We start from the raw sequence: 24,641 nt of genomic DNA, 5'->3' as shown, positions 1-24,641 counted from the left end.
AAATAAAATAATATATTACCTATAAATTTGAATAACATATGTCAGAATACCTAAGCTTAACATATCAATTGGCTTGATTTAAAATTTTGGACACAGAATCAATAATTATTTTAAGTATTTTTGGTGATTTGAGTATACTTTAACTATTTCAGATATTTACTTTTGACTATCTATATATATTTTCAAGTATTTAAACTAATTTAAAAGTATCATTCTTGATGTTTTATATACGTTAAATCTAAAAATAATTAATATATATATAAGTATATAAATCTATTTTTAGATAATTCGGGTACCCGAATACTTCGGTTTGGATCAGATTCGGTTCTCTAAATAACAAAATTTTGAATAACTCTGAATATTTAATCAATTTATGTTCGAGTTTGGTACTATATTTTTGGATCGGTATCGGTATCGGTTCTGTTCCTCAGATTCATTTTGCCAAACATTAATAATTACATGAAAAACAAATATCAACATATTTTTCAAAATATAAATCCGCGCAGGTGCGCGGATCAAAGTCTAGTATTTGTTTAAAACCCAAGCGAGAAAACAAAAGAAAGAGATCATTGTAAAGGGTAAAATCCCTGTTTTAAAAATCGGCCGCCTAGCCGTCTGGTCGGCAGCCTAACCGCCTAGCCGTTTGGGCGGCTGCCTACGCGTCATTTTTCTACGCCGATTTATGCCAAATCGATTAAAAAAATTGGATATTCGATTTTCTCCGTCTAGACCGTCTAAATGGCCGCCTAGCCGCTTAGACGGCCGCCTAACCGCCTAGGCAACCGTCTAATCTATTTTTTTTTTAATAATATTTTTATTTATTTATTTGATCTAAAATTTTATAAATATCATTTATATTCATAATTTTGATGAAAAATACACTATATTAAGTTTATATATTCTATTTGTGTGTTTTATACAATTTTAAACATGGAAATGTATTAATGTTATACACAATTAAAGATTAACATGTTTTATAACATAGTAAACAGTCTAAAAATTTTACCCCGCATAATTTCCGATTAATCTCCGATTTTTTCTTTAGGCGCTAGGCTCAACCCGACCGTCCGACTAGCGCCTAACGCGTTCCGGAAGAGGGGGTAAAATATAACCTCAAGACACAAATGACATAAATTAAACATGACTAATTATGTTAGTACTAAGTCCAATGTATTTGACTAAAATTTTAGTACTAACTGAAACGTGGAAATAGAAATCATCAGATGATATCATTAGAGATACAGGTTGCAGTTGTTATGATATTCCTTCTCTCTTTTTTTTTCTGTAAAAATAAATGAAATGAAAGTATAGATGAGAACATTCGCATGAAAATTTAACTCTCTTTTTTTTTACCAATGAACATTCAACTTAGTATCAAGTCCATTGTATTTTTTCAAAACTAACTAAAACGTGGAAAATGGATATCATCAGATGATACCATTAGAGATACAGGTTGCATTAATTATGATAATAATTCTCTTTCTGTATTAAAAAAATCAAATCAAGTATAGATGAGAAAACTAAACATTTTTATATTTTAATCATATTTATAAAAGTAAATGTGTTTTTAATATATTCGTTTGGCTTACTTAACATCACACAATAAATCTCTCTTTTTTGACCAATCATTCAGCTTGTACCTAAACAAAAGTTTTAAAAGCTTACACAAAATTTTAGTTACATAAAATAGGATTTCTTTTTAACTAAAAGAAGGTTTATACTAGGCCACCAGAATTATCAAACTATGCACGAGTTTCAAAACTGTGTCTAATAACTTTTTAATGAATATCTCATAGACTAATTTGTTAAATCCTAAGATCAATGCATAATAAACATTTTTATCATATACTACTATTAATTATTCTAACAAACCCCCTTTATAAAAACGAAGAGGTGTATAAATAAGAAGTTGGTTTCATCCCCATATTAAACAGCTAATCTTCTTATTTCACCCGCCAAGATCGGATCCAATCCTCTCCTCCCCCACCTTCTCTCCATTTTCTTGCCTCTACTAAAAAAAAAAAAACAAAACAAACAAACAAAACAATTTTTTAATTCTTTTCTTAGACAGAGCCAAAGACCGAGAGAGAGAAAGAGATTCTGGGGTTTGTGTTTTCTTCCTCTCTTCATTGAAAGTTCTCATCTTCTCCTCTGATTCCTTGTGGGTTTTTGATCAAATGGGTAATGTGACATCAAACGTGGCGGCAAAGTTTGCCTTCTTCCCTCCAGAGCCTCCAACGTACCGTGTAACGGACGACGAAGAGACAGGGAAGCTGGTCTTGTCCGGAGTCTCGCAAGACAAGAACATGGAAGTCCATCAGCTCACCACAAAGTCTGGTAACAAAGTCGTTGCCACGTTCTGGAGACACCCTTTTGCGAGATTCACGCTTCTCTATTCTCATGGCAACGCAGCTGATCTTGGTCAAATGGTTGAGCTCTTCATTGAGCTCCGTGCTCATCTCCGCGTCAACATCATGAGGTAATATAACACACATCACAAATCTCAAAACTCTTTTAAGTGTTCTTCTTGTTAGGTTCTTACATTCTCTTTTGGTGTTTGAAACAGTTATGATTATTCAGGATATGGAGCTTCAACAGGAAAGGTAAAACCAATGTTCTAAAAATTAGTCTAGGTATACGCTAGCCCCGAAACCGATTTAAGCAACTCAAATCGGTTTAAACTGTTTTAAATTGGTTAAAAATTGGTCTAAAAATCTATCTAAATTCGTTTTAAATTGAGTAATAATGTAGTATAAATCCACAAATTTGTTTAGTTTATTCTTTTGTATATGTAATTTTTATAGTTAATCAAAATATTTTTTTAATTAACTCAAAAACTAAGATAATATGATTTAGATATGCTTGTTTGTTTTTCCGACATGAGTTATGGTTCTTTGCTGGTGTAGCCGTCTGAATTCAACACATACTATGACATAGAGGCAGTGTACAACTGCTTGAGAAGCGATTATGGGATCAAGCAAGAGGAGATTATTCTGTACGGACAGTCTGTAGGAAGCGGGCCAACGTTGCACATGGCTTCAAGGTTGAAGAGGCTGAGAGGAGTTGTTCTCCACAGCGCCATTCTCTCTGGCATTAGAGTCTTGTATCCTGTCAAAATGACTCTCTGGTTCGATATCTTCAAGGTAAATATAAAACACACAAAGGATGTGTCTCTTTGGAGTCTGTCTGTCTCATCTCTTTGTTTGAATGTCTTAATACTGCAGAACATAGACAAGATTCGCCATGTCAACTCCCAAGTTCTTGTCATACATGTACGTAAGAGCTAACATGTCTTCATTTCATTCTGTTGATACATGCTGATTGGTTTTGTGATTGACTTGCAGGGCACAAAGGATGAGATTGTGGATTTTTCGCACGGGAAGCGATTGTGGGAGCTGGCTAAGGAGAAGTATGATCCGTTGTGGGTGAAAGGAGGAGGTCATTGCAACCTGGAGACTTACCCCGAGTACATCAAGCACCTGCGCAAGTACATAAACGCAATGGAGAAGCTCTCTCTAACCAATCCACCGCCTAAAGAGCTAACTAATGAGCCTAGTATCACCGAGACTAAGCACAACCGGTGCTTGAGATTTAGGAAAAGGTAGGTTTGGTTTCTGGAGGTTGGTTAGTAGCAGAGAAGCAGAAGACCATTCAAGGAAATGCTTGTGCAGAGTCATTTCCTCAAGAGTGATCCAAACCAAAGCAAACACAGAGAGTCACAAAGACTGTCGCAAGGGAGATCATCTAGAGAGGTGTGTGTTACTACCGTAAAATGTAGCCCTGTCCTTAGGTACTTGCGCAATGTTAAATCTTCTGTAAAATGAAATGTAATGTAGCACCAAGTTTGGGGTTTTCATCAAACATTATTACTTGTAGGAGAAGCTAACAGAAAAAAGATGTACTCAGCATTTTCCTGAAGCTATCCAGTGTTCCTTAGCGAGTCAAACAAGTACAGTCATAAGTTACTTAACTAGCAAGAAAGCGGTAGTGAAATGGACAATTTGTATATATAATGAAGAAAAGTCAATACAATGGCCAAGCCTTCCTTTTAGCTATATATTCAGATCCAAAGGCAAATCAATAAACTACATATATGGAAAAACGTGGGAAGTGAAATCAGTTTTTATTCACCTTCCCAGCCTGATTGACGAGCTCTCTTCTCCCACAAAGAAGTGATCTTCCACTCCTTGATCAACAAAGCTTCAGCTCTCTCCCTAGCTGACTCACAGATCTCAGTAGCCGCATTGCATTTCTCAGCTTCCTTTTGATACTGAGACGCAGCTCTTTTAGCTTCTCCAAGGGTAACATTCATATGACGGCTATGCTCATCTGCAACTGCTTCTCGAAGCTTAAGCTCCTCGGTCAGAAGGTCCACAAACTGCTTCTCCATTTCCTGTTTGAGCTCTAAATCATCACCTCCACAATCTGTTCAAACCACAAGTCAGACAAGGAAACATCTTCACCGGAGCCATAACTATAAAGAACAGAACCAAGATCTAACCTGTACCTGAGAGATTTGCAAGGCCTGCAAAATGAAAAAAAACAAAAAGATCAAATCTGAAAGGAGACAACTTTATTGAAAGATCCAATATTTAAACCATCAGATGCTTCAAGAACAAGATCCAAAAAAGGAAGTAACTTTCACAAGAAGCTGTGAACACAAACTTAGCCAACGGAAGATCTAGAGAGAGAGAGAGAGAGAGAGGAAATGTTATTATACCAGGAGCAATCCCGAGGAGAGAGACAGGAGGTGGGCAATCACAGACGCAAGGAGGACACATAGAGTTTCTACGAGTGGATGATCCAACGAAACCTTTGTTGAATTTCCAATAAAGCGCAGGTCCACACACTAGTAGAGCAGATACCACCGCGAAGATCACAAGACATCTCATGCAATCTCCGGACCGACGCGCCATTACAAAACAAACACCAAAAACAAGCTCAATCTAACGAATCAGACAGTGAATAGTGTGGAAAGACTAGTGTCAGCGAACACACAGCTGATCATAAGTGTTAAACGACATCGTTTTAATGAGTCCGGTTCAGATGTCGGTGGTGTATTTCTAACGGTATCGCCACTGCAACAGTTCTTTTTAGTAATTTACAGTTTCATCTTTTGAATTCTATGATCTTATTACTGAAAAGGAGCTATACTTTTATTTGTTAATACTAATTTATGGTTTTTACATCTTTGAATTTGACAATTTTCGCACATGGCACTTTACTTTCATTTGATTCAGAAAGTACCCCTTACTGTAGCTTCTGTTCTGTATCGAAATCCAGATTCAAAGTAGGAGCCGTTTTCAGCTCTTTGGAACTCATAACATCACCTCATCACAGTTACAAGACAATCCAGACAATGTTCCAATGGAGTTTTGGTCCTTTCAAAGTAACTAATACTCAGTGATCCATTTTTTCTGCAATGGCAACTTCTTGCCTCCTATGTTGTTGCAGCAACTCGGGGTCGTCTTTTGTAGCACCCATGAGATCTCTATGGTGAGCTCCTGCTTTTAAACAAACACTTGATTATACAATCAATAATACTTTTTCCTAAAATAAACTCTATTTATACATATTGACTTCTGAAAAGCTTGAGCATCTAGAGAATAATATTTTACTGTTTTTAACTGAGAATACCATTGAGGTTATGAGATTAGGAAGACCACTTTACAGAGCTGTAGTTAATATTTCCACTAGATGTCTCAGGATGTACTTATCAACTAAAGCAAGCTCATTGTCTTTTACCATTTGGCATTGGGTACTAATTTTCTCAATTCATTCATTTATCTTAGGTGTAAGCAACTGTCTAGGCCAACATTTAACGTTTTAAGCAGTTGTTAATTAGCTAAAAGTATATATATATCCGTTTTTCATCATAATCATAACTTTGTTTATCATTCTGAGATCCTCATTGCTTCACATTCATGTAGATTTCATGATATATATAGAAGAAGACTACTAAATACAGATCCCTTGAAGACAAGAACCCAAAGTATTAAGTAAAGTTTTGTGCTGATGTAACCATAATCAAATTACTAGTCAAAACTTCGATCCTACAAAACAATGATGCATCTAAGCAGCTAAGGTTTTTGATGATTAAAAGACAAAACTTTGCATGTAACAGAAGAGGACTCAGATTCGCCTTTTCTCAGACAGATTTGGAGGGTAAAAAACTCTCAACTCAATGGCTGCTATTAAAAGCCCCGCCATCTAAGAAGATAGTATATTAACCACAAACGTCTGGTCTTATTGACTTCTTAATAATCATCATAGTCTCCCAAACAAGAGGAGGAAGAAGAAGAAGAAGAAGAAGAAGAGAGTGACCCACTCCAAAAAAAAGAGAAGAAGAAGACAGAATCACAAGCGTTGTAGTAAGCGAAGAAGATGGAGATTGAATGATTCATCACCACTTACTTTTTCAAGTGGCTCATCAATAAACATTTGAAATCATCGGCATCCGCTTCCACCGCAAGGTAACGACGGCGACGTGACATATACGGCCGCCGTGTCGAAACCCTACGAGAGCAGAGAGCCTCATACTTAAACTAATGAGAGCGTTAATCCAACCTACTCCTTTTATTTATAGTACCAGTTATTATCCAGCTTGTAATTTACAGTTTTACCCTCGGACGATTGACCTCAGACTCAAGCGGTCAAAGGGTGTTTTGGTCACTAAACAAAAGATTTGCGGTTTACACACTGTACATCAATGGAGTCATAACACAACAAACAAAGATATGAAAGCTATAAATTCAAAATTGGATAATCAAATTGTTTGGAGGAATGACAGAATCTTACACAATCATGACAAGTGTTTTAAATCTTCTTCTAAAGATAACACAGATAATGAATACTTCAAAATTTCACTAGAGTACTTTTAAGTTAAAAGTCTTTAACTCAAGAGCGAGCCCATCTAGATAACTTCATGCTTGTCATCCTCCTCCTCTTGTTTGCCTTATTCTTTGAAGCTAACCTCAGTTTCCTCTTTGCATTTCTCTCCGGATTCACCACTGCCATTGTCTTTTCTTCTCTCTTTCTCTTCTCCCTCTTGTTTCTCAGACTTTTCCTTATCTCACTGTAAACCTCCACAAACAGTTGGTTGCCTAAAGTATTGTCTCTTATACTGTCTCGTACCTCCTCTGCTAGTTGTTTAGACTCATCTGATAAAACCATTTCAAAATGAACTCTTGGTTACATTTGTGACATAGAAACAACATAATATGAAGAGGGAAGAGGCAAACACTTATAATAATACCTGAGATGATCTTTCCTGTGAAACCTTCGCAGACTTTGTACAATGGAAGCAGAATTTTGTACGCATATAAACGACATTCTTCTTGATTCATCTGTGAGGTGAATGCTTTGTAGACGTTGAACACAATCTTCATCTGCATTTCCCAAGCAAACATAAAACAGTTTAGTTAATTTTAAAGCTTGCAAAGGCTTAGGTATGATCAGAAGAGCGAACAAGCAAACCTGAACAGACTCCGTATCAAGAGCAACCTTCCCGAGCCTCTTGAGCAAGCTTCCAATCAATACATTCCTTACACCACTCGCAGCATCCTCCTCCTCGCCGTTATCAGTACGTTTGCCTGAGGTAAGAGACAGAAACGTAGACCTTCCCTTACCCGAATCAAGCACTTCAAAGGCTTTTAGGAATACCACTTGCTCGTCCTCGCCAAGACTGGACCAGAACCCATCGTCTGTTGCTTGAACAGAATGTCCAATCAGGGAATGAAGACTCGAGACCGCAAAAACAATATTTTCTATGAGGAGATCTTCAATGTCATCCCCTGTGGTGGGTAGCTCCTTTAACTGGGAGCAAAGAGAAACAGCAACCGAGAACAGGCTACTTGGGTTCTCAAGAAGAGAATCAGATACTACTATCTGAGATTCTGCTCTTTTCCTCCTAGCCAATGCCTTGAAATAATAATTCAGTAGCCGGCAGGATTTACTTCTTAACCATGCGTGTGGGTGCAACAAGAACTTAAATACCATTTTCCAAACATCCTGAAAGTAATGTCAGAAAAAAATGAGGTCCAGTAGAATAAGTCACACAACTAAGTCTAGAGTAGTGATTTACGCTGATAAAAGCTAAAGCCCTAGGATACGAGTCAGACAAAAATGACTATCATGAGTTTCAAGATGCAATGGTTAAAGATTCAAGTATGTCCCAGAAGTCTACTACTTACCTCTAAATCTTTTTTGAGTTTTAAATAAGGAAATTGCCCGACCATCTTCTCTATCATAATCAGGGAGTGGTATGCTTCCTTCCAGAACGGAATAACGCCTTCCTCAACATTATGCAGGCTGGAAGCACTGAGAGCAGACTCCATTATCACTTTGGCATCCTCCAATGTATTGTGGATATGCTTTTGAAATTGATTCCTCTTAGCGTCAATTATAAATCCCAACACCTGCATGGAATCCAAGTTAAAATTCCATAAGAAGCAATGGGCATATTACAGAAGATGCCTACATGCCAACATGAGAAATCAAGCTTAATGAAAGATGCTATATTTATTTATGGTCAGGTAACGAGTTTAAATAAGAACATGTAGCATACCTGTGCTGCGACAGCCTGTACCCTCTGCTGCTTATACCAACACAGACAAACCGAGATAACGGAACCAACTTGATCTTCACTGATGCAATTTATCAGAAGTGTTATCACAGAACCGATCCGGGAAAGCACTTGTTTATTAGTATCGGTGCCCAAACACGGAGCAAGCTTAATAAGCATTGTTCTCCACTGGCTGTCAAGAACTGACTCCTTGCCGCGATCTGAGAATTTCAAGATAAGAGCATAAAGCATGTCAAGGACTGCTTCTCTTCCAGTTGGATGTTCATACCTGGGAGACAAATTCAATTTTAGTACTGGAAAAATAAAGAATCAAAAATTCAAGTCATAGCTAAGTGCATATACATACCTCAGATTTTGCAGCAGAAATTCCACATGTTGCTGTAAACGTTTCTCAGAAAGTGGGTAGTGGACCAAAAACTGTAACAGTATCTCTTTGCATTTCTTTTGGATTGAGTCCAGCTGACTTTTTACCAACAACTCTGAAACCTGAAGTGCAACGTCATAAATCTCTGGAACCACAAGTTTTCGTTTCACAATGGCCTTGAGGAGTGAAAAGGCAACAAAGGATGGATCGGACTCCAGATCAGCAAACATGGGGAACCGAATCACCAACTTTAACTGCTCCTGTGACAAAGTTATGTTTTTATTACCGAGGAGCGTTGTTAAAAGCTTAAGGCATGACCGCACAAGAGAACTGCTGGAATCCACTGCAGACTGAGCAATTGTCAACAATGATGTTTTCAACTCTTCTGCTCCAGACATGAGGGAAGGCAGTGGAAACCATATTAACGAAGTGAAACATCTAAGGGCTGATGAGACAATCTCTTCATACTTAGAACGCAAGCATTCAGTAAGTAGTCTAATAAACGAATCTAACTTCCCCAGCAGCTCTTTATCAGTGTTGTGGAGTTTAATTTTCTTCAGTCTGTTTTGCAGTAAGTCCAGAGCAAACACTGTTATAAGATGTGGACAAGACATAGCACCAGAAATCAACCCAACAGTCTCATCTCTTGATTTCCTTTTCTTTTTGGATGGGGGAGAAGACCCTTGATCTCCAAGACCATTTCTGTTGTTAATGCCATCATCAACACAACCATATATAAAAACAAAAAGATCTACTTGGTCAACAGATGGATTGCCTTCAATACCAACTGCAATGTGTTGTAACATCTTCACCAGATCTGGTTTTATCTTTGGAGTTAGATGCCACCGCAGCTGAGCAGTGACCGGAGACAGTAATTTCAATGCATGTTCTCTGAACGTTACATTTTCAGAAATCAACTTCAGAGTCTCGAATGACATGCTTTTTCCTGTCTCTTTCATTTTGGATTTGAATTTATCCACATCTTTCTGTTCAGCAACCACTCCAAAGATATCGGTTTCAACCACAGCAAGGAGATCATCCAAACAATGATCCAACTTCCCACACGTAGGTTTGGACAAGCACTTCGATAAGATAGAATGGACGGTGTATCCCAGCACGTGCAACTCAGATCCTCGTTTCAGGATATCACGTAAACTTTTGATGACAACCTGCAAGTACTCGAGCCCCAATTCCTTCAAACAAGCAACCAGAGCAGATCTGGCTTCACCACGTGTGCTCTCCAACCGGTTCTTCGTAAAAGTGGCAATCCTCTTAATTATAGGGGACAGATAATCGTCCATTACGTCTTTGGGAAGCAGCTTTAGAACCTTCAGCGCAGCCACACTGCTGTTAACATTAACATTGTCAGACTCAGAATCCATCAGCTTCTGCATCTTTCCAAACACAGTTTGAAGGCTTTTATGAATCCCCTCAATCTCCTCTTGCCTGTAACCACCATCTTCTGTAAAATGAAATTTATCCAAAATCAAGCAGATAAGCCGCAGCAGAAGCTTTCCCTTTTTGGTATGATTGTGCATCTCACGGAAACACCGATTCAATAGAGCATAGTACGACTTCCAACTCATATGTGCCGATACAGATGCAAGGGCCTCTGTGCATGCATTACGGACATTGTTCTCTTTTTCTTTTACATCTTGTCCATCGAGCAACATGTGGAAAAAGACAGCGACAAACAGTTTTCTCAAGACTCCCTGCAACCCCAACATTTGGTCGTAAGTTTCAAGAAAGTACAACAGTTGCATTTAAAAATTGTACGAAAATCAAAAGAGAAAGTACCTCAGGCAGGCTGCTATCTCCGACCACTTTTGCGAAACGTGAAATCGCCTTTGCTCTACGGTGTGACTGCGAGAAGTTGGAAGGAAAATCAATCATCGTAAGATGTCTACCACCATCATACGCTATATGATTGAAGCTACATGTATTATTTGTTTAATATGGTCTCGACAACAATCAAATTGATTTTAAAGAGAGAAGGAAAAACGAAATAAAATAAGAAGCGGGATAGGTTCCTGTTTGGTTATCATATCGACTTAGATTCTCACCAATAGCACAAATAAAATGTGGACTCAATGAATCATATGATGAAATAAGTTACCTGAATGTGAATAATAGATTTAAAAAAATCAATATTCTCATCTTCAGAGCATAAAGGTCTAAATGCACCAAGATTTCCGGCATCCGGGAGTTTTGTCACCATTTCACGTATCAAAAGAATCCACTCCTGTGACAGAATAATTCGTTTCAGTGCAAAGAAGAGAGCCACAGGCCATAAGTATCCATCTTACAACTAGAAGCACAGTTTAATAGCATGCTAACCATAACCCTAGAGCTAATGGACGGTGAAATTTTCATTTTCTTCCTGAGTTATTTTCAACATAATTTAGAAGGGTTAGTGTACCTTTACTATATTGCCTCCTTTGCTTACTGCATCAGCAATGTGTTTCAAGATAAAATCCACAATGGACAGTGTATGCTTTCCTGTCCAGCTTGCATCAGCTATTTTGACCTCTTTGCCAGCGCCAGAGTGAGCTGAAGCTTCTTGGCATAGTATTGAGGCCGAAAATTCAATGAAAGATGACAAGAGCTTATGTGCGCTTCCCCTTAACATAATGGATTCCGATGATAAGTTGTATAAACTTTGTGACAGTATAATCATCGTGTGCTGCTTCGAGGATTTAGCAAAGAAATCCGAGTCAATCTCCACATAAGCATTAACTATCCTTTCATAGTCAAGATCATCAACTTCCATGACTGAGATGGAATTCATATCTCGGATGCGCTTTGCCTGTAGGTTGGGAACAAATTGTAAGAGGAAAAGCAAGAGAAATTAAAGACAGTCTCTAACAGAGATATGCCGCTTACCACATCATCCAGAGAAAAGTCGATTTTTGCAAGAGATTCAAGAAGATCACAAATGCATAATCTAACGTCAACTTCAGCGTCAACAAGTAGAGGAGAGACTTTGTTTATAATTTTGGTGACACTCTCAGTCCCAAGCAACGATGTGATGTCCTGAATGGCTAGCAAAGCCTCACGACGGATATCTGTAACAGCAATAAAACAGTCACATACAAGAGACATGATACTGTAATTTTATCCAAAAAAAAGTAATGAGAGTGTAAGACACCATACCAGAATCTTTCACGTTTTTATCCAAGAAAGAAAGTAAGACTTCCAAATACTTCATAGCACAAGACTGATCTCCCATGTGCTTTGACAACAATTTAAGAATCCTAATCTCTCTTTCCCCATGATACTTGATTGATTTCCTGGAGATAAGGAACACTTTTAAGAAAAAATAGAAGTAAGAGGAAATAACTTGAGGACGTCAATATACAAGACTCTTGACCTTTTGTTAATATCCCCAATGAAAAGAGAATGCAAGCTGCTGAACAGTGTTTCTATGTACGGATCTAAGAAGCCTTTGATCATACTGTCATCCTCATGCAACTCACTGTCAAGACAAAGCAGATTCTCTATGAACTTGAGTGCAGACGACTTTATAGCGTCTGAAGCCGTGGTGACTGTCAGAATCGAACAAATGTCTGGAATAAGAGACTCTTCCCGACATAAGAGGGTCACGAGATTGCGGTTTCTACTCATTGACAAGAAGCATGAGAACAAGGAACTTGTTTTCTCACTACTAGAACCCTCCTGCTTGAAATTTTTAATTAACGGATTTACTGCCGAAAAGAAGAGGTCCCAGAACTCGGAACCAAGATCAGAATCCTCGTATTTATCAAGAACATGAGCAATAATTTTCAGACATAATGATCTCAACTCTTTAAACTGCTTCAAAGCAGTGCCAGCCTACACAAAAACCAGAAAAAAATATCAGAAACGATTTGTTTGCATGGATAACGAGAAACAGAGAAAACAACACCAATAACAATTTTACCTGGTCTTGATGAACTGAAACATTCTCTTTATTGTCTGGGGTTGATGAGGCGGCAGTGTCATTTCTTGGTGTCAATGATGCAATGTTTCTTTCTTCATAGTTTACCATTAGCCGGACAACACATCCCATCAAAAAGTCTATAAAAGGTCGGACACGGAGCTCATCAAAGACTTCAAGGATGTCTTGGATGACATGAAGAAACCCAGATTTCTGATTCTTGGATAATGTAGAAATAGTATCACCAGTGAAATCCTTCAAGAAATCCGCCTTTTGGAAATAATCCAGCGAAGCTTTGCCTGAACTCCAGAACAAGTCCATTGTTTCCTCTGATATGATGTTCAAAGGCTTTATCAACAATACAAAAAAGAGGGCAAGGTCATCAACATCCCGCTCAGCTATAAAGCGAAGAACTGCCTTCCGGTGATTTATACTTGTATGCTGACAAGAAAATCAAAGAGAACTTATCAAGACCCCAAATGAAAACGTCATTGGCATAGGAAGTATACTAAAAGAAGTGAGTAATGTGTACCTTCCGTGAAGCCAAATTCTTTAATGTCCTGACTTTTGGCGCAAGGATGCGAATTTCAAGAGAGAAAAGAAGAGATTTGTGAGCTTCTTCAATGTCTACGGACATGTTCGAGGTTGTGAGTTCTTCTCTTAATTCCTCTGGTTTGATCAGTTTCAACAAATGCTCGCGGTGTGGGAGTAAGAAGTCGTTCCACAACAGAAGGCACTCTAGAACAATGGTTTGTAGTTCAGCATCATTATCGTCCAGGAATCTGGAAAAAAATCCAAAACACACAATGAAATAATTAAATTAAGTACTCAAGAAGAGTTCAAAAGAATAGAGGATTATCAAATTGAGTAGCCTCGCCAACCTATTCTGCAGAACGTTGTTTAGAAATTCGCTGAACTGAAACGACTTAGGGTTTTTCATCAATTTCAGCAAAGTCAACCACTGTTTAAGAACATTCCTCCAATCATCTCCTTTACAAACTTGCGCATTGAATAATCCGACACTGCGACACAGAAGAAGAAGATTTTAGGACACTAGATGTATTGAAGTACTCTTAAAAACAACAAATATAAAAGACATGGTTACCTCGTAGGATTTTCAATGTTGTATCCCAGAAACTTCAGCAACCGAGGGAGAATCTCAGAAGCGTGGGACTGAGCAACTTTGGGAACTTTCTGCAAGGTCTGGAGCAACTGCGTAGCCACCGTTGCAGTAGTTGTGCTATTAGACGGCGGACAGAGAAATAAATTAAAACGGCCAATCAGATCTGTAGATTAAAAAAATAACATGCATTAGACTATACGGAACAGAAGATTGTTAGATGAAAATATAAGATAAGAGATGTAGTCACATATTAAAACAGGAAAAAAAAAATGTAAAATGTTATTTGAAACGGAAAAGACAACTAATTCATTATATGAGCGGATGAAATAGATATTTACTTAAATGGTGAGAACCTACCAGTAGGCCTCTCTGACAAGTTGTGGTTCGGATTCTCACTATGATTGTCGAGTTTCTCAGATTTTAGCTGGCACTGGTCCAAATAGCAAACAAAATCACTCCATACAGTTACTGTGTGATTCCTCAGAAGAACCTCAAGACACTCAGATGCTGGACCCCACAGCTTAGTATAACTAATATGAAATATTCCCATCAGCCCATTCAATACTAGCTGCAAATATGCCGCATGTACCAAGCCAGCAGAGAGATTCCTTTTTATTTCATGAATCATAGTGATCAACTCCCCCTCCGTATTCACTGTGGGAACAATCTCTTCGATTGAGCGTAATAACTCAAGAACCTGGTAGTTCGAAAGAAAATTTTAAGAAACCAGCGGTAACAAGATTGAGTGCAGAGGCGACAGTTATATAATACAGAACAAAGGATATGAAATCTACTCACATTCCTTTCATGAAGGGGTTTTTTGGTCTCCTCAGTTTTCATTTTCTTCTTGGGAGGATGCTCTTCAGAAGAAGAGTCGGACGAAAATGTTTCAAAATGGCACAAAATCCTCAGCGTCATAAGACGGATGCATTTGTTTGGGTGGCGCAAATTTTCCGAAAATATGCCAAAAGCATCTTTAGCCTTTTCTTCTTGAAGTTCTGGTTGTGGCTTAGACCTGTCATCATTACCTAACGCAAGCCTACAGTTTAATATAGGAAAATGGATCAGCCTACCATCACAGTGTCATCAAACTTGTAGAAGTATATGAATAATTACCATAATAAGTAAACTCACCTGTGCATTGAGTCCAAAAAATCGGCCACGGGGGTCAACACTTGTACGCATGACTTGTAATCTTTAGCCATAGACAATGCTTCCTCTATATCGTTGTGGTTGATTCTTCTCGGCAGTTTGTGACATGAACTCAAAGCAGCACCAAGTAAGCTCTGCCACATCAATTCTGGGGCACTAGACGAGTTTGCTGAAAAAAGGTCACATATGTAAAAGATGTTAGTAGACTCCAGGACAAAAAAATCACATTCATAAACAACAACTCCATATCCATTTCTCAACAGTTCAACGAAAGAAATGTAACCGCAAAGACACTGAAAGAATGAGAGATTCAAAATTATCTATAGTGGAAGATCAAGACCATGAGTTTTTTCATAATATGACACTGATAATCCACATAATTTGAGTGGCATCTTTGAGGAAAAAAGGGTAAAACAAAGTAACATGAAAAAGGAGTGAATCATGCAGTGGTACTTACCATCCGGCACTGTCAAATGCTGTCTGAGAGTATCCTTAAAGGAAATCAGTAATGACGAATCCACTTTGAAATAAGGGTAACAGTTGACAACTCCCCAAATGGAAGCCAACTCGGCATCATCAGTTTGAGATAATCCAGTGTTCTCTATGTTCTGTCGAACCTTCTTGATATTTTCTTCCAGAAACTCATGAATTTTCTCAAATGTTTGATCTACGATGGTCACTCTGTCGTGACTTGTTAGTTGGTTCTCGCAAAATGTTAGTAACAGAGGAATAACTTCCTCAGAAGACTCCCAAATCATATTGTTGATTGCACTGCAAAACAAAATATAGTTGTTCAGACACGGAGATGGGAAAATCAAAGAGGTAATGAAAAAAAACTATGATGTGAGACGTGCCTTAATATATTGTTTGTAAAGGCTTTCACTACCGATTGATCCTTGTTCAACAACTCCTCCAGAAAAGTCAGCAAACTGAAATAAAAATTATCAATGTCAAGAGAAAAAAAAGAAGATTGAATATATAAAACAGATAAACAGTACACGATACCTTGAACGCTTCACGGCAAAAATGGGAGCCCATTGCGAAGCAACAGTTTCCAAATCAGTGACTCTGTTTATTGTGCATAACATCAGTTGCAGAACTTCATCAATGACAGCAGATAGGTTATCCCCTTCTACAACGGTCTCAGAGGAAGCCACAAAAGTTGACACAATGAGGCCCACAAGTCGAATCAAAGATGGGTAATCTGCACAGTAAGAGTAATATTGGCAATACAGTCACGCATATGTTGCCATGTGCAGCCAAAAGAGAGTATAACAGGAAGAGAGGGTGAAAGACAAGTAAGTCAACACGTGTATGACTCAATCACTCACCATGAACCTTGAGACCTTTCTGAACCCTGACAGCTGCAGTAAGCACACTCAACAGTCGGCTTAAATGAACAGAGTTTTTGTTTTTGATCGATTCGTTTATTTCTTGAATCAAGCACTTCCACATCACATTTAATTTGTCTGCTTCCAAATCCTCGCATAATCTCTCCAAAGTGGAACTAACAACTCCCACGACTGTACCAGCGCCTGCAATAGTAGCACCATTTTTTATTAGAAAAAGAAAGAAGTTGATAGATACGTAAATATTTGATAACTCTAAGTGCTACTTCCCATTCTCAAAATTCCATCCCTCTCCACTAAGAACTAAAAACAAACTAAATCAACCACACTAGACTTCTAAATGGAATACTCACAACATCTCTTTAGAAAGGGGACTTGCCTTGAGGAGAATTATCACAAAAAGATAATGTTGAATCTTTCAGCAAGAAACTGAGAACTCTCCCGGCTTTTGAATGGAGACTTCCAGAGGTTCCTCTCATAGCATAATAAAGTAAATCAACTGCTCCATCTTGTTTGGCTGGATCTGCAACTTCGGAAAGGATCCTGTTGATCCCTGTAATGTTTAGAGAAAGAAAAAAGAATCAATTCGAAGGTCCCTCACATAGAAATGAAAAAAATAAATGACAAGCAAGTAATCACCTTTTTCAAGTTGCTCATTCCGCGCATTCCTCAACAAAAATGACATAGACTCTGACATTAATTCATTGATGTAGTCTTTGGGATGATACCTCAAGTCCAACGTATCCCTTCAAAATAGCAAATTAAATACAAAACAAAAATAAAACCTATTAGATGAAGAAAACCCTGAATAATTGCATCTATAAACATTTAGACCATCAGACCATGTGTCATTCTAGATTAGATTGAAATCCTTTTACTTTACTCACCTGAGAATACCTTCGATGTCGCGTACTAGATACTTCTGCAGATTCATTAATATCTCGCACCATGAAGAGAATATCTGCTCATAAAAAGGACAACCATTCAGCAAAAAAAAAACATACAAAACATTGTCATGGGTGTACAATATATATGTTATAGAACACCAACAACCTGCTTGATAATATCCGCGTCTTTCTTGCCACCATTTTCTAGGAGTGCCACTAAGGAGTTCACTATCCGTGGAAGGAAGCTAGTCAAGAAGTTTACAAAATAAATCGGTAAGAACTTGAAACATAGCCAATATTTTATCACAGAAAGAAATACTCTGCAAGCATCTTGAAGCAATTCATCAGCTTTGCAAAAGCATTTGCTTTCAGTAAGATTTATAAAGGAGTATGGTCACAATGTTCTCTAATAGTTGAAGGGTGCAGCAGCAATGACAGTGACAAAAAAATAAAGTGTTCAAGAAAGACTCACGGGATAAAGTCCTCCAAGAGATCTCTTGATAAAGCAGCAATCAACCTGTTAAAAGCAACAAACATTTTGCATGAAAAGGAGTAAAATATATTTCTTAAGTGTTGCGGTTAACCACAGCAACTGAACGAGAAGATTCAGTGGGACACAGATAAAACTGCCAAATGAAGTGAGAATGAGCAGAAATTAGCAAACCTGAGAATGGCGTCCAGGGACAATCTTGCGTCCATTTGTAATCTCGAGACGAGCTTGGTGAAGATTATTTCTTTTTGCTCAATAACCAAAGGCAAAGTCTGAACAAATGGCAACATTTCCTCGTAAAACGAGATGAAATCTTCTGCTGTATTCAGTTCCTGCATTCAACCACCCAAATGAACCACAATCAATATCGAGCACCCAATAAGCCTTGAATATATGCAAAGCAGAGATATAGATAGCAGCTTCTACTTCAGACACCAACAATATACTCAGAGATAATGTTTCTCGTATCACCCAACATGCTAATAGAACAAACTAAGGAGAGCACAGAGAGTACCACAATTCTTTGTATAGCATAAGCCACTAGGTTTGAAATTCAAGTTCGCACTATCACTAAATTGCCATTACTTATCATGTTTCAACCAATGTTAAAACTAAGCATGCCTTACCACTTGTGAACCTTAACCTGAAACCAGCCTAGTCACTAAAAGGCAACAAAATGAAACCATACCCTCAATTCGACGAGGCAGTCTCTGAAAAACGAGGAGCCCTCTGAAGGCTCAGGCTTAACCTTCTCCAGGCTCTTGAAGAAACCGCTGATGTCAATCTCATTGACTTTCTGAGCGAGATTCTTGAACTGCATCCACAAGTAACAAACCCACAAAAACGGCGCATATAAGAGAGTACAAAGGAAAGACATGTACTAGTATCATCTACGCCCCAAGTATGAACATGAATACCAAATAACACAAAACGAAGAACCCCCACAAAAGCCTAAAAGTAGTATTATATCTATTCCAGAATTAGAGTTTTAACATCTTAACAAATCCTTTTTTATCTTTAATTTGAAACCAAAGCAGAAGGAGAAGAAGACGTACCACGAATTTCTTACGTCCCCCGGAAGTGTTGAGCGACTTGACTGCCCGAGCATCAGCTGGGGTCGCCATGATTCAAAGAGTGTGTGTGTGTGTTTGCAAAGTTTTACGCTTTCAAGGTTCTTTCTTCCCTAAAGTTCACAACTTTTACAATTAATTCCCAGAAATAAACGGTAGCAATTCGTTCTATCAATCTGTTTACTTTGACTTGTGCTTAAAAAGGACAGCACTTTGAGAATCGACAACAAAAAGACAAAAGTAAACTCACGTTTGGATGCGAAAGCCAGATTGGTCCGAAGAGGAGAATCGCCAATGGGTTGAGCTTGAGCTTGAGCTTGGAAGAGAGTAAGGGAGAACGGCGGAGGAAGAAGGGTTTAAGCTTTACTTTTATTCTCTCAATCAAAGAGGAGGAGGTTTGGGTTTAGCTAGTCGGTTAGGTTTATTCTGGTTTATCTGTAACCGACACGCTTGTCTTAACCGAATTTTAGGGTTTAGTTATATTTCTGGGTTTCCATAACCACCGATATATCAATCGTATACGGTGGAAATTAAAGAAATAATAAGGAGATAAAAATGAGGTGAAAAATAAAGAAATAATAAGTAAATAAAAATGAAGTATAAGAACCCAAATTATAAATGAACAAATTCAAACCCGAAAAAAGTCTCTTTCTGATTGTCGAAGAATGAGGGGGTAAAGAGATTGATCAAGAAAGATCTCTTTTTTTCCCCATTACTTAGAAAAAGTGAACCACCGGTTCAGGTACAAGATACTATCATTACAGCCTGGACAATTAGATGTAATCGCAAAAAAAAAAATTGATAATTACAAAAAACAATTTTTTGTGAGGCTAACTCATTTTTAATCCAAAACATAAACAGAAATCGGTTAGCTTGATTCTTTTTTTTTCTACAGAAGCTTGATTTATATTTGGCCTTGACCGATTGAAGAAGGAATTTGAAGCATTTTTTATTTTTGTAAATGATTATTTTCTGTAAAATAAGTCATATGATCTAATATTTCATGGTTTGATATTTGTTATTTATCATGTTAATCATAGCGTTGTATAATATGAGTCTATGAGACAACAACTTTCAGATTCAGTACGGCAGCTTTTGCAACTCGTAATAAACCGTCAACTCATCTCAGGTTCAGTATCTTATATTGTCTTTTTTGCTTGCATTCCCACTTATTAAAGCCAATATATGATAGAGATTACTTTAACCTTGAAAGTTGTTTATTTCTTGGTGTCTTCGATCAAAGTTTGTTTAATTTAGTTACTTTCTTGCATACTATAGCTTTGTGAACTATTTCCTTTTCAGTTTTTCCCATCTTGATAAACTCTTTAAGAACACAAATCCATACCTTGTTTTGAATCAATCAAACTCATAGTAAGAAGAATTACTAGATGCTAAAGGAGAGCATTTCGGGTAAAGCAAACATGGAGCCATGCCGCCATGCCGGATCTCCTAATGTAAGATAACCACTGAAAGTGTCTATACCACCTTAAGCTCTTATATTGCGAATTTTGGATTTAATAATTGAGTAATCAGGCAATGAAAGCACACATAATGCAAAATGGAATTAAACTGAGGTGATGTTTCTCCACGATCAATAAGTTAAAAACTCTAGAAATTTTGGCTAGTACTTCCATAGTACCATCAATCATTTTACCTGGTTGCTACACTTCCAACCTTGAAATTAATATATATTTGAGTTATCATCTCCCCACTTGATATTGATCTCATCCTCCTGCAAAAGCACAAAATCGGGTTGTTCTCTCGCCTAGGTCTTTTAGTGATGACAATGCTCAATATTAACTAGATCATATAGTCAAACTCACTTGCAATCAAATAAGGCAATCGACATTACTTTTTTCTCACAATGAGTATCTTTATAGTCGCCTAGTAGCTTACAAGTTACAAATAAATCCCCTTAGCACAACAGGTTTTCTTTTGTTTTAGTTTACCTATTTTACAATCAGTATAGCTTAATTATATTGTGTGATGCACCATCTTTATATCAGAGATATGATCTGGATCTGCCTCTACATTCAACCGCCGGTTGTGAAAATATGATAATCTGACAAGATGTAGTTACAATCTCTCAGACTGTTTACGAACAGAATCACCTCTCTATCCGCTTACAGAATCTGACTATAACACTTAGTGAAGATGTACACGGAAAAATCTATGCCTCTCTATTGGTTAACTGTTTTGCGACTTTGTTTATCAATTTCAGGGTGAAACACTTGAAACACTAGAACAGGTAATTAACTAGATTTACAATTTGATTTCATCAGACACAAGACAAAGTCTTACCGATATATACTGCGAGTATAATCAAACAAAAACTCGTTCATGGAAACCAAACAGGCTACACTGCTTCTTAAACTCCGTTACTATAGTGCCTTTTGTAGCTGTAACTAGACAAAATCATTGCAAAACCAGGCATCCAGTTGACAAAAACCTTTTCGAAGACATTAAGAATAAGCTTGCACAACAAAGGTAAAGATCAAACAAGCAAAGTACCAGTAACATCTGATGAGATATGATCAATCAGGTAACTTAAGACCAACCATTTAAGACGATAAATATATTATTTCTAACATTTCTGTCTCCATTGTTATCTATTTCCAGACTTCAATCATGAATTTCAAGGGGAAGCACACTCACACAAGTACAGGTACAACCTAAGGACCTATAGAGTCAATATTATGGAGAGGAAACACGAACTTATACATATAAGTTAAACTCGTTATATTGCATTTAGCAATCAACGAAGACTAAACAAAATCACTGCAAAACTAGGGCCTCAATTACAAAGAACTTGATTTTGATAAAAGTATATCATGAAAAGACAAAGATTAAGCTTGACCAGCATAACAACTAATCAAACCAACAAGATTATACCAATCATTTCAGTAAATGAGATGAAATATTGTAAATTCCGAAACTTTCATTATACCAATCATTTCAGTAAAAAAAAAAACGGTTTGTAAGCCTTTGGCAGCAGAAAATAAACGATTTCGGTATAAACTAACATTTTAAAACTCCTTTGGTACCATATAAGATAAAGCATTTCAACAGAAACTAACATTTTCGACTTGGAAGAAATTAGCAAAACAAGCAACTAAATCAATTTCCTAGCAAAGTTGGAAGCAAAAATGAAGAAACTTGCAAGGAAAAGTATTAGGTCTAGGGTTCAATCTTTTCATTTTGGATCACTACAAGCAAAGAAATCAATTTAAGCGAGTCACATCCACCCACTGCAGGATCACATTCGAAGATGGACTTCAATGCACCAATTAGCATTAATCCGTATAAACCTAACACCAAAAAGTAAATTGTATACGGAAGACGTTTTAAGAACAATTAAACAGCTGGATTCAGTGCTTCATTGCAAACTTATTCGTTAGAAAAAATCATATTCTCATTAAAACGGTACAGAACTACTATCTACATGAAATAGATCAACTGAAAATCTGAAACCTGAAAGCCACATCTGGTTTGAAACGAAAGAAGACAGAAGAATGAAAAAAATAGCTTCATAATCCGAGGTTCACTTGCATCATGTAGCTGTTAAGATCATCAGAAAATTTCAACATGCAGAAACTTGAACAAACAAACAAAAAAAAGGAAGACAAAACTCGGATGACCTCAAACAAAAATGACAAAAGAGACGATCAATAAATTAAGTAATCTTTGAGAAGAATGTGTACCGGTGGGGATTTCTGATCATCAAAACTCGCGCTTTTCCTAGATCCACTAGAAAAAACACAAATAAAACACACTTTAAATTTATATTTATCATAAACCCACATATTTAAATCTGAGCTTTTCTCCTCCAAACTGCTTAAGAACAAACATTCTCTTTCTTAAGAAAAGAAAAGAACAAACATTCTTAAGCGTGCAAGCACCCATTTCAACACTAACACACAAAAAAAAGTAAATAATATCTACACATAGTGAAATTGATAACGAAAGGGCGTCAGTCTTATCCACATCACAAGCCAAGTGCGCAACAAAAGAGATGATAACAAGATAAGTGATATGTAGATGGTAAGAAGGTCAATAAATTAGAGAGAGAGAGAGAGAGAGAGAGAGGGACAGAGAGAGTGAAAGCGAGAACTCAGGCAACTGACAGAAAGAGAGGTGAGCACGCACAAGCAGAGTTATGGACACATAACAGTGCCTGCATGTGCTCCCTCTCTTCTGTCAGTTTTCTCTGTTGCAAATCCTCAATCACCTCCTTCTCAGTCTTAAAACGACTCGATTTCTAGCTTATTCACCTCTCATTCTCACAGATCTCTACAAACCCTAATGGATACTCCAGAGAACCTGCAATTCAATCGTCTTGCAGTTCTCAGAGATCTCTGTTTGATGAGTATTGCTACACAGTTGGTATATAAAGAGAGAGAAAGGATTTGAAGATAGCGGAGATTGTGGTTTTTTTCACTTTTCTTTTAATTGTCTTTTTTAGGGTCCAATCTCAGTTAAGAGAGTTTTTAACTTTTAACAGGGTTTCAGACACGTGTTCTATTGTGTGGATAGAAGAGCACACCTGGTCAGTCAAATAAACAGTTCAATTTAGTTTTACAAAAAAAAAAACAGTTCAATTTAAACCAGCTTTTCCAAAGGTGGCGCGTGTGTAACACATCGGGCGAAATAGGACTCATATGTCTGCGACTTATCTTGTCCAGTGAATTCTTCTGTCAGACCTCATCTATAAGCCCACCCTTTTGTGTGTATGTTGTTAAGAGTTCAAACAATCATTCTTGTTCGTCGGCCATTATGCTTAACAAAGTACGCTTTTCAATTACAAAAAATCGTTTAGCTTCCTAATTACAACAACCATCAAGTCAGAAAGCAATTTCAACAGTATGTGGACTATATATCGATCAAGAACCTTTTGAGAAGTACAGTTTTTTAAGCTAAACCCTAACTATGAGATAACAATAGAGAAAAATCGAGATTAATCTTACTAAAGTATTTTGAGACTTGGAGATGGAATATAGGATTGGGATTTTTGATGATTTGTGACACTATCGAAAGCATCTTTATACAAAAGCTTGGAAATTTTGTTCATCAATCTGAGAAAATCCAAATTACAATTTTCTCTCTTTTCCACTTTTGAATTAAATATTTTTACATTAAGTCCATAAAACATTTATTATATTGAGAAAATATTTATCTGATCTGATCTCAAATTAGAGTAAAAAATTAAATAGATGATTTTCATTGTTTATTATGCCTTTTTCCCCAAACTTTAGTTTTGAATATCAAACAAGGTATTTTGTCCGCACATGCGGGCATGATCGTTTTACTAATAATTAGTAACTAACATCTACACATAGTGAAATTGATAACGAAAGGGCGTCAGTCTTATCCACATGCGCGCATGCGCGGAGAGAGTTCTTATAATAATTTTTGTTTATGAAATGATTTTAACATTTTACAACATTACAATCTTTATCGATTATAAAATGGTGAATATAAATGTTGGTCTCTTAAATATAACATCGTTGTTGAAGAGTTAACGTATTATATTTCATTTTAATTATTTTTAAGACTTCATATGCACAAAAGGAAATTTAGTTTTGCGGTTGACACAAATCACTAAAACCAAATAGGCAACATCGATTATATAATGACGAAAGAGGATTAGGTTTCTGCTCTCGATTTGTTTAGTATTGACTCTCCATAAGTGATTTCATTTTCTACCTC

General features: G+C 37.1%; 3 protein-coding genes and 1 long non-coding RNA gene across 6 annotated transcripts; 1 reads left to right on the top strand and 3 right to left on the bottom strand.

Annotated features, from left to right (window-relative positions):
* The first annotated feature begins 1,957 nt into the window (after positions 1–1,957).
* Positions 1,958–3,904, top strand: LOC106301775 (alpha/beta hydrolase domain-containing protein 17B). The gene is made up of 5 exons (XM_013738247.1): positions 1,958–2,479; positions 2,567–2,603; positions 2,907–3,143; positions 3,225–3,272; positions 3,345–3,904. Exons 1-5 carry the CDS (start codon positions 2,178–2,180, stop codon positions 3,603–3,605), a joined length of 885 nt encoding a protein of 294 aa, XP_013593701.1. The 5' UTR covers positions 1,958–2,177; the 3' UTR covers positions 3,606–3,904.
* Positions 3,905–3,991: 87 nt separating this feature from the next.
* Positions 3,992–5,092, bottom strand: LOC106301776. Of its 2 annotated transcripts, none has more exons than XM_013738248.1 (3): positions 4,721–5,073; positions 4,502–4,525; positions 3,992–4,425 (listed from the first exon to the last, which is right to left on the bottom strand). In XM_013738248.1, the coding sequence occupies exons 1-3, from the start codon at positions 4,914–4,916 to the stop codon at positions 4,124–4,126; spliced, it is 522 nt and encodes a 173-aa protein (XP_013593702.1). In that variant the 5' UTR covers positions 4,917–5,073; the 3' UTR covers positions 3,992–4,123. The 2 variants fall into 2 exon arrangements, with proteins under 2 accessions (XP_013593702.1, XP_013593703.1); XM_013738249.1 differs by having other exon boundaries at positions 4,038–4,425; positions 4,508–4,525; positions 4,721–5,092.
* Positions 5,093–6,763: 1,671 nt separating this feature from the next.
* On the bottom strand, positions 6,764–19,349 carry LOC106305866 (U3 small nucleolar RNA-associated protein 20). Its single transcript, XM_013742271.1, has 32 exons — positions 19,186–19,349; positions 18,921–19,048; positions 18,554–18,679; positions 18,040–18,197; positions 17,848–17,892; positions 17,542–17,620; positions 17,376–17,449; positions 17,128–17,234; positions 16,868–17,041; positions 16,471–16,674; positions 16,145–16,343; positions 15,994–16,068; positions 15,597–15,910; positions 15,122–15,308; positions 14,786–15,026; positions 14,345–14,684; positions 13,970–14,150; positions 13,746–13,886; positions 13,397–13,646; positions 12,868–13,305; positions 12,319–12,779; positions 12,102–12,238; positions 11,832–12,013; positions 11,368–11,754; positions 11,065–11,190; positions 10,746–10,811; positions 8,931–10,660; positions 8,567–8,852; positions 8,193–8,417; positions 7,477–8,010; positions 7,256–7,388; positions 6,764–7,160 (listed from the first exon to the last, which is right to left on the bottom strand). Exons 2-32 carry the CDS (start codon positions 18,987–18,989, stop codon positions 6,898–6,900), a joined length of 7,932 nt encoding a protein of 2,643 aa, XP_013597725.1. The 5' UTR covers positions 18,990–19,048; positions 19,186–19,349; the 3' UTR covers positions 6,764–6,897.
* Positions 19,350–20,252: 903 nt separating this feature from the next.
* On the bottom strand, positions 20,253–23,068 carry LOC106302212. Of its 2 annotated transcripts, none has more exons than XR_001262390.1 (2): positions 20,759–23,068; positions 20,253–20,667 (listed from the first exon to the last, which is right to left on the bottom strand). It is a non-coding gene; the product is annotated as an uncharacterized LOC106302212 (long non-coding RNA). The 2 variants fall into 2 exon arrangements; XR_001262391.1 differs by having other exon boundaries at positions 20,885–23,068.
* Between the last annotated feature and the right edge of the window lie 1,573 nt (positions 23,069–24,641).

The sequence above is a fragment of the Brassica oleracea genome, chromosome C7 (assembly GCF_000695525.1).
Source record: "Brassica oleracea var. oleracea cultivar TO1000 chromosome C7, BOL, whole genome shotgun sequence".
In the NCBI taxonomy this organism is placed as follows: Eukaryota; Viridiplantae; Streptophyta; class Magnoliopsida; order Brassicales; family Brassicaceae; genus Brassica; species Brassica oleracea.
The sequence above is the reverse complement of the archived record's forward strand: the minus strand, read 5'-3'. Positions and strand labels throughout refer to the sequence as shown.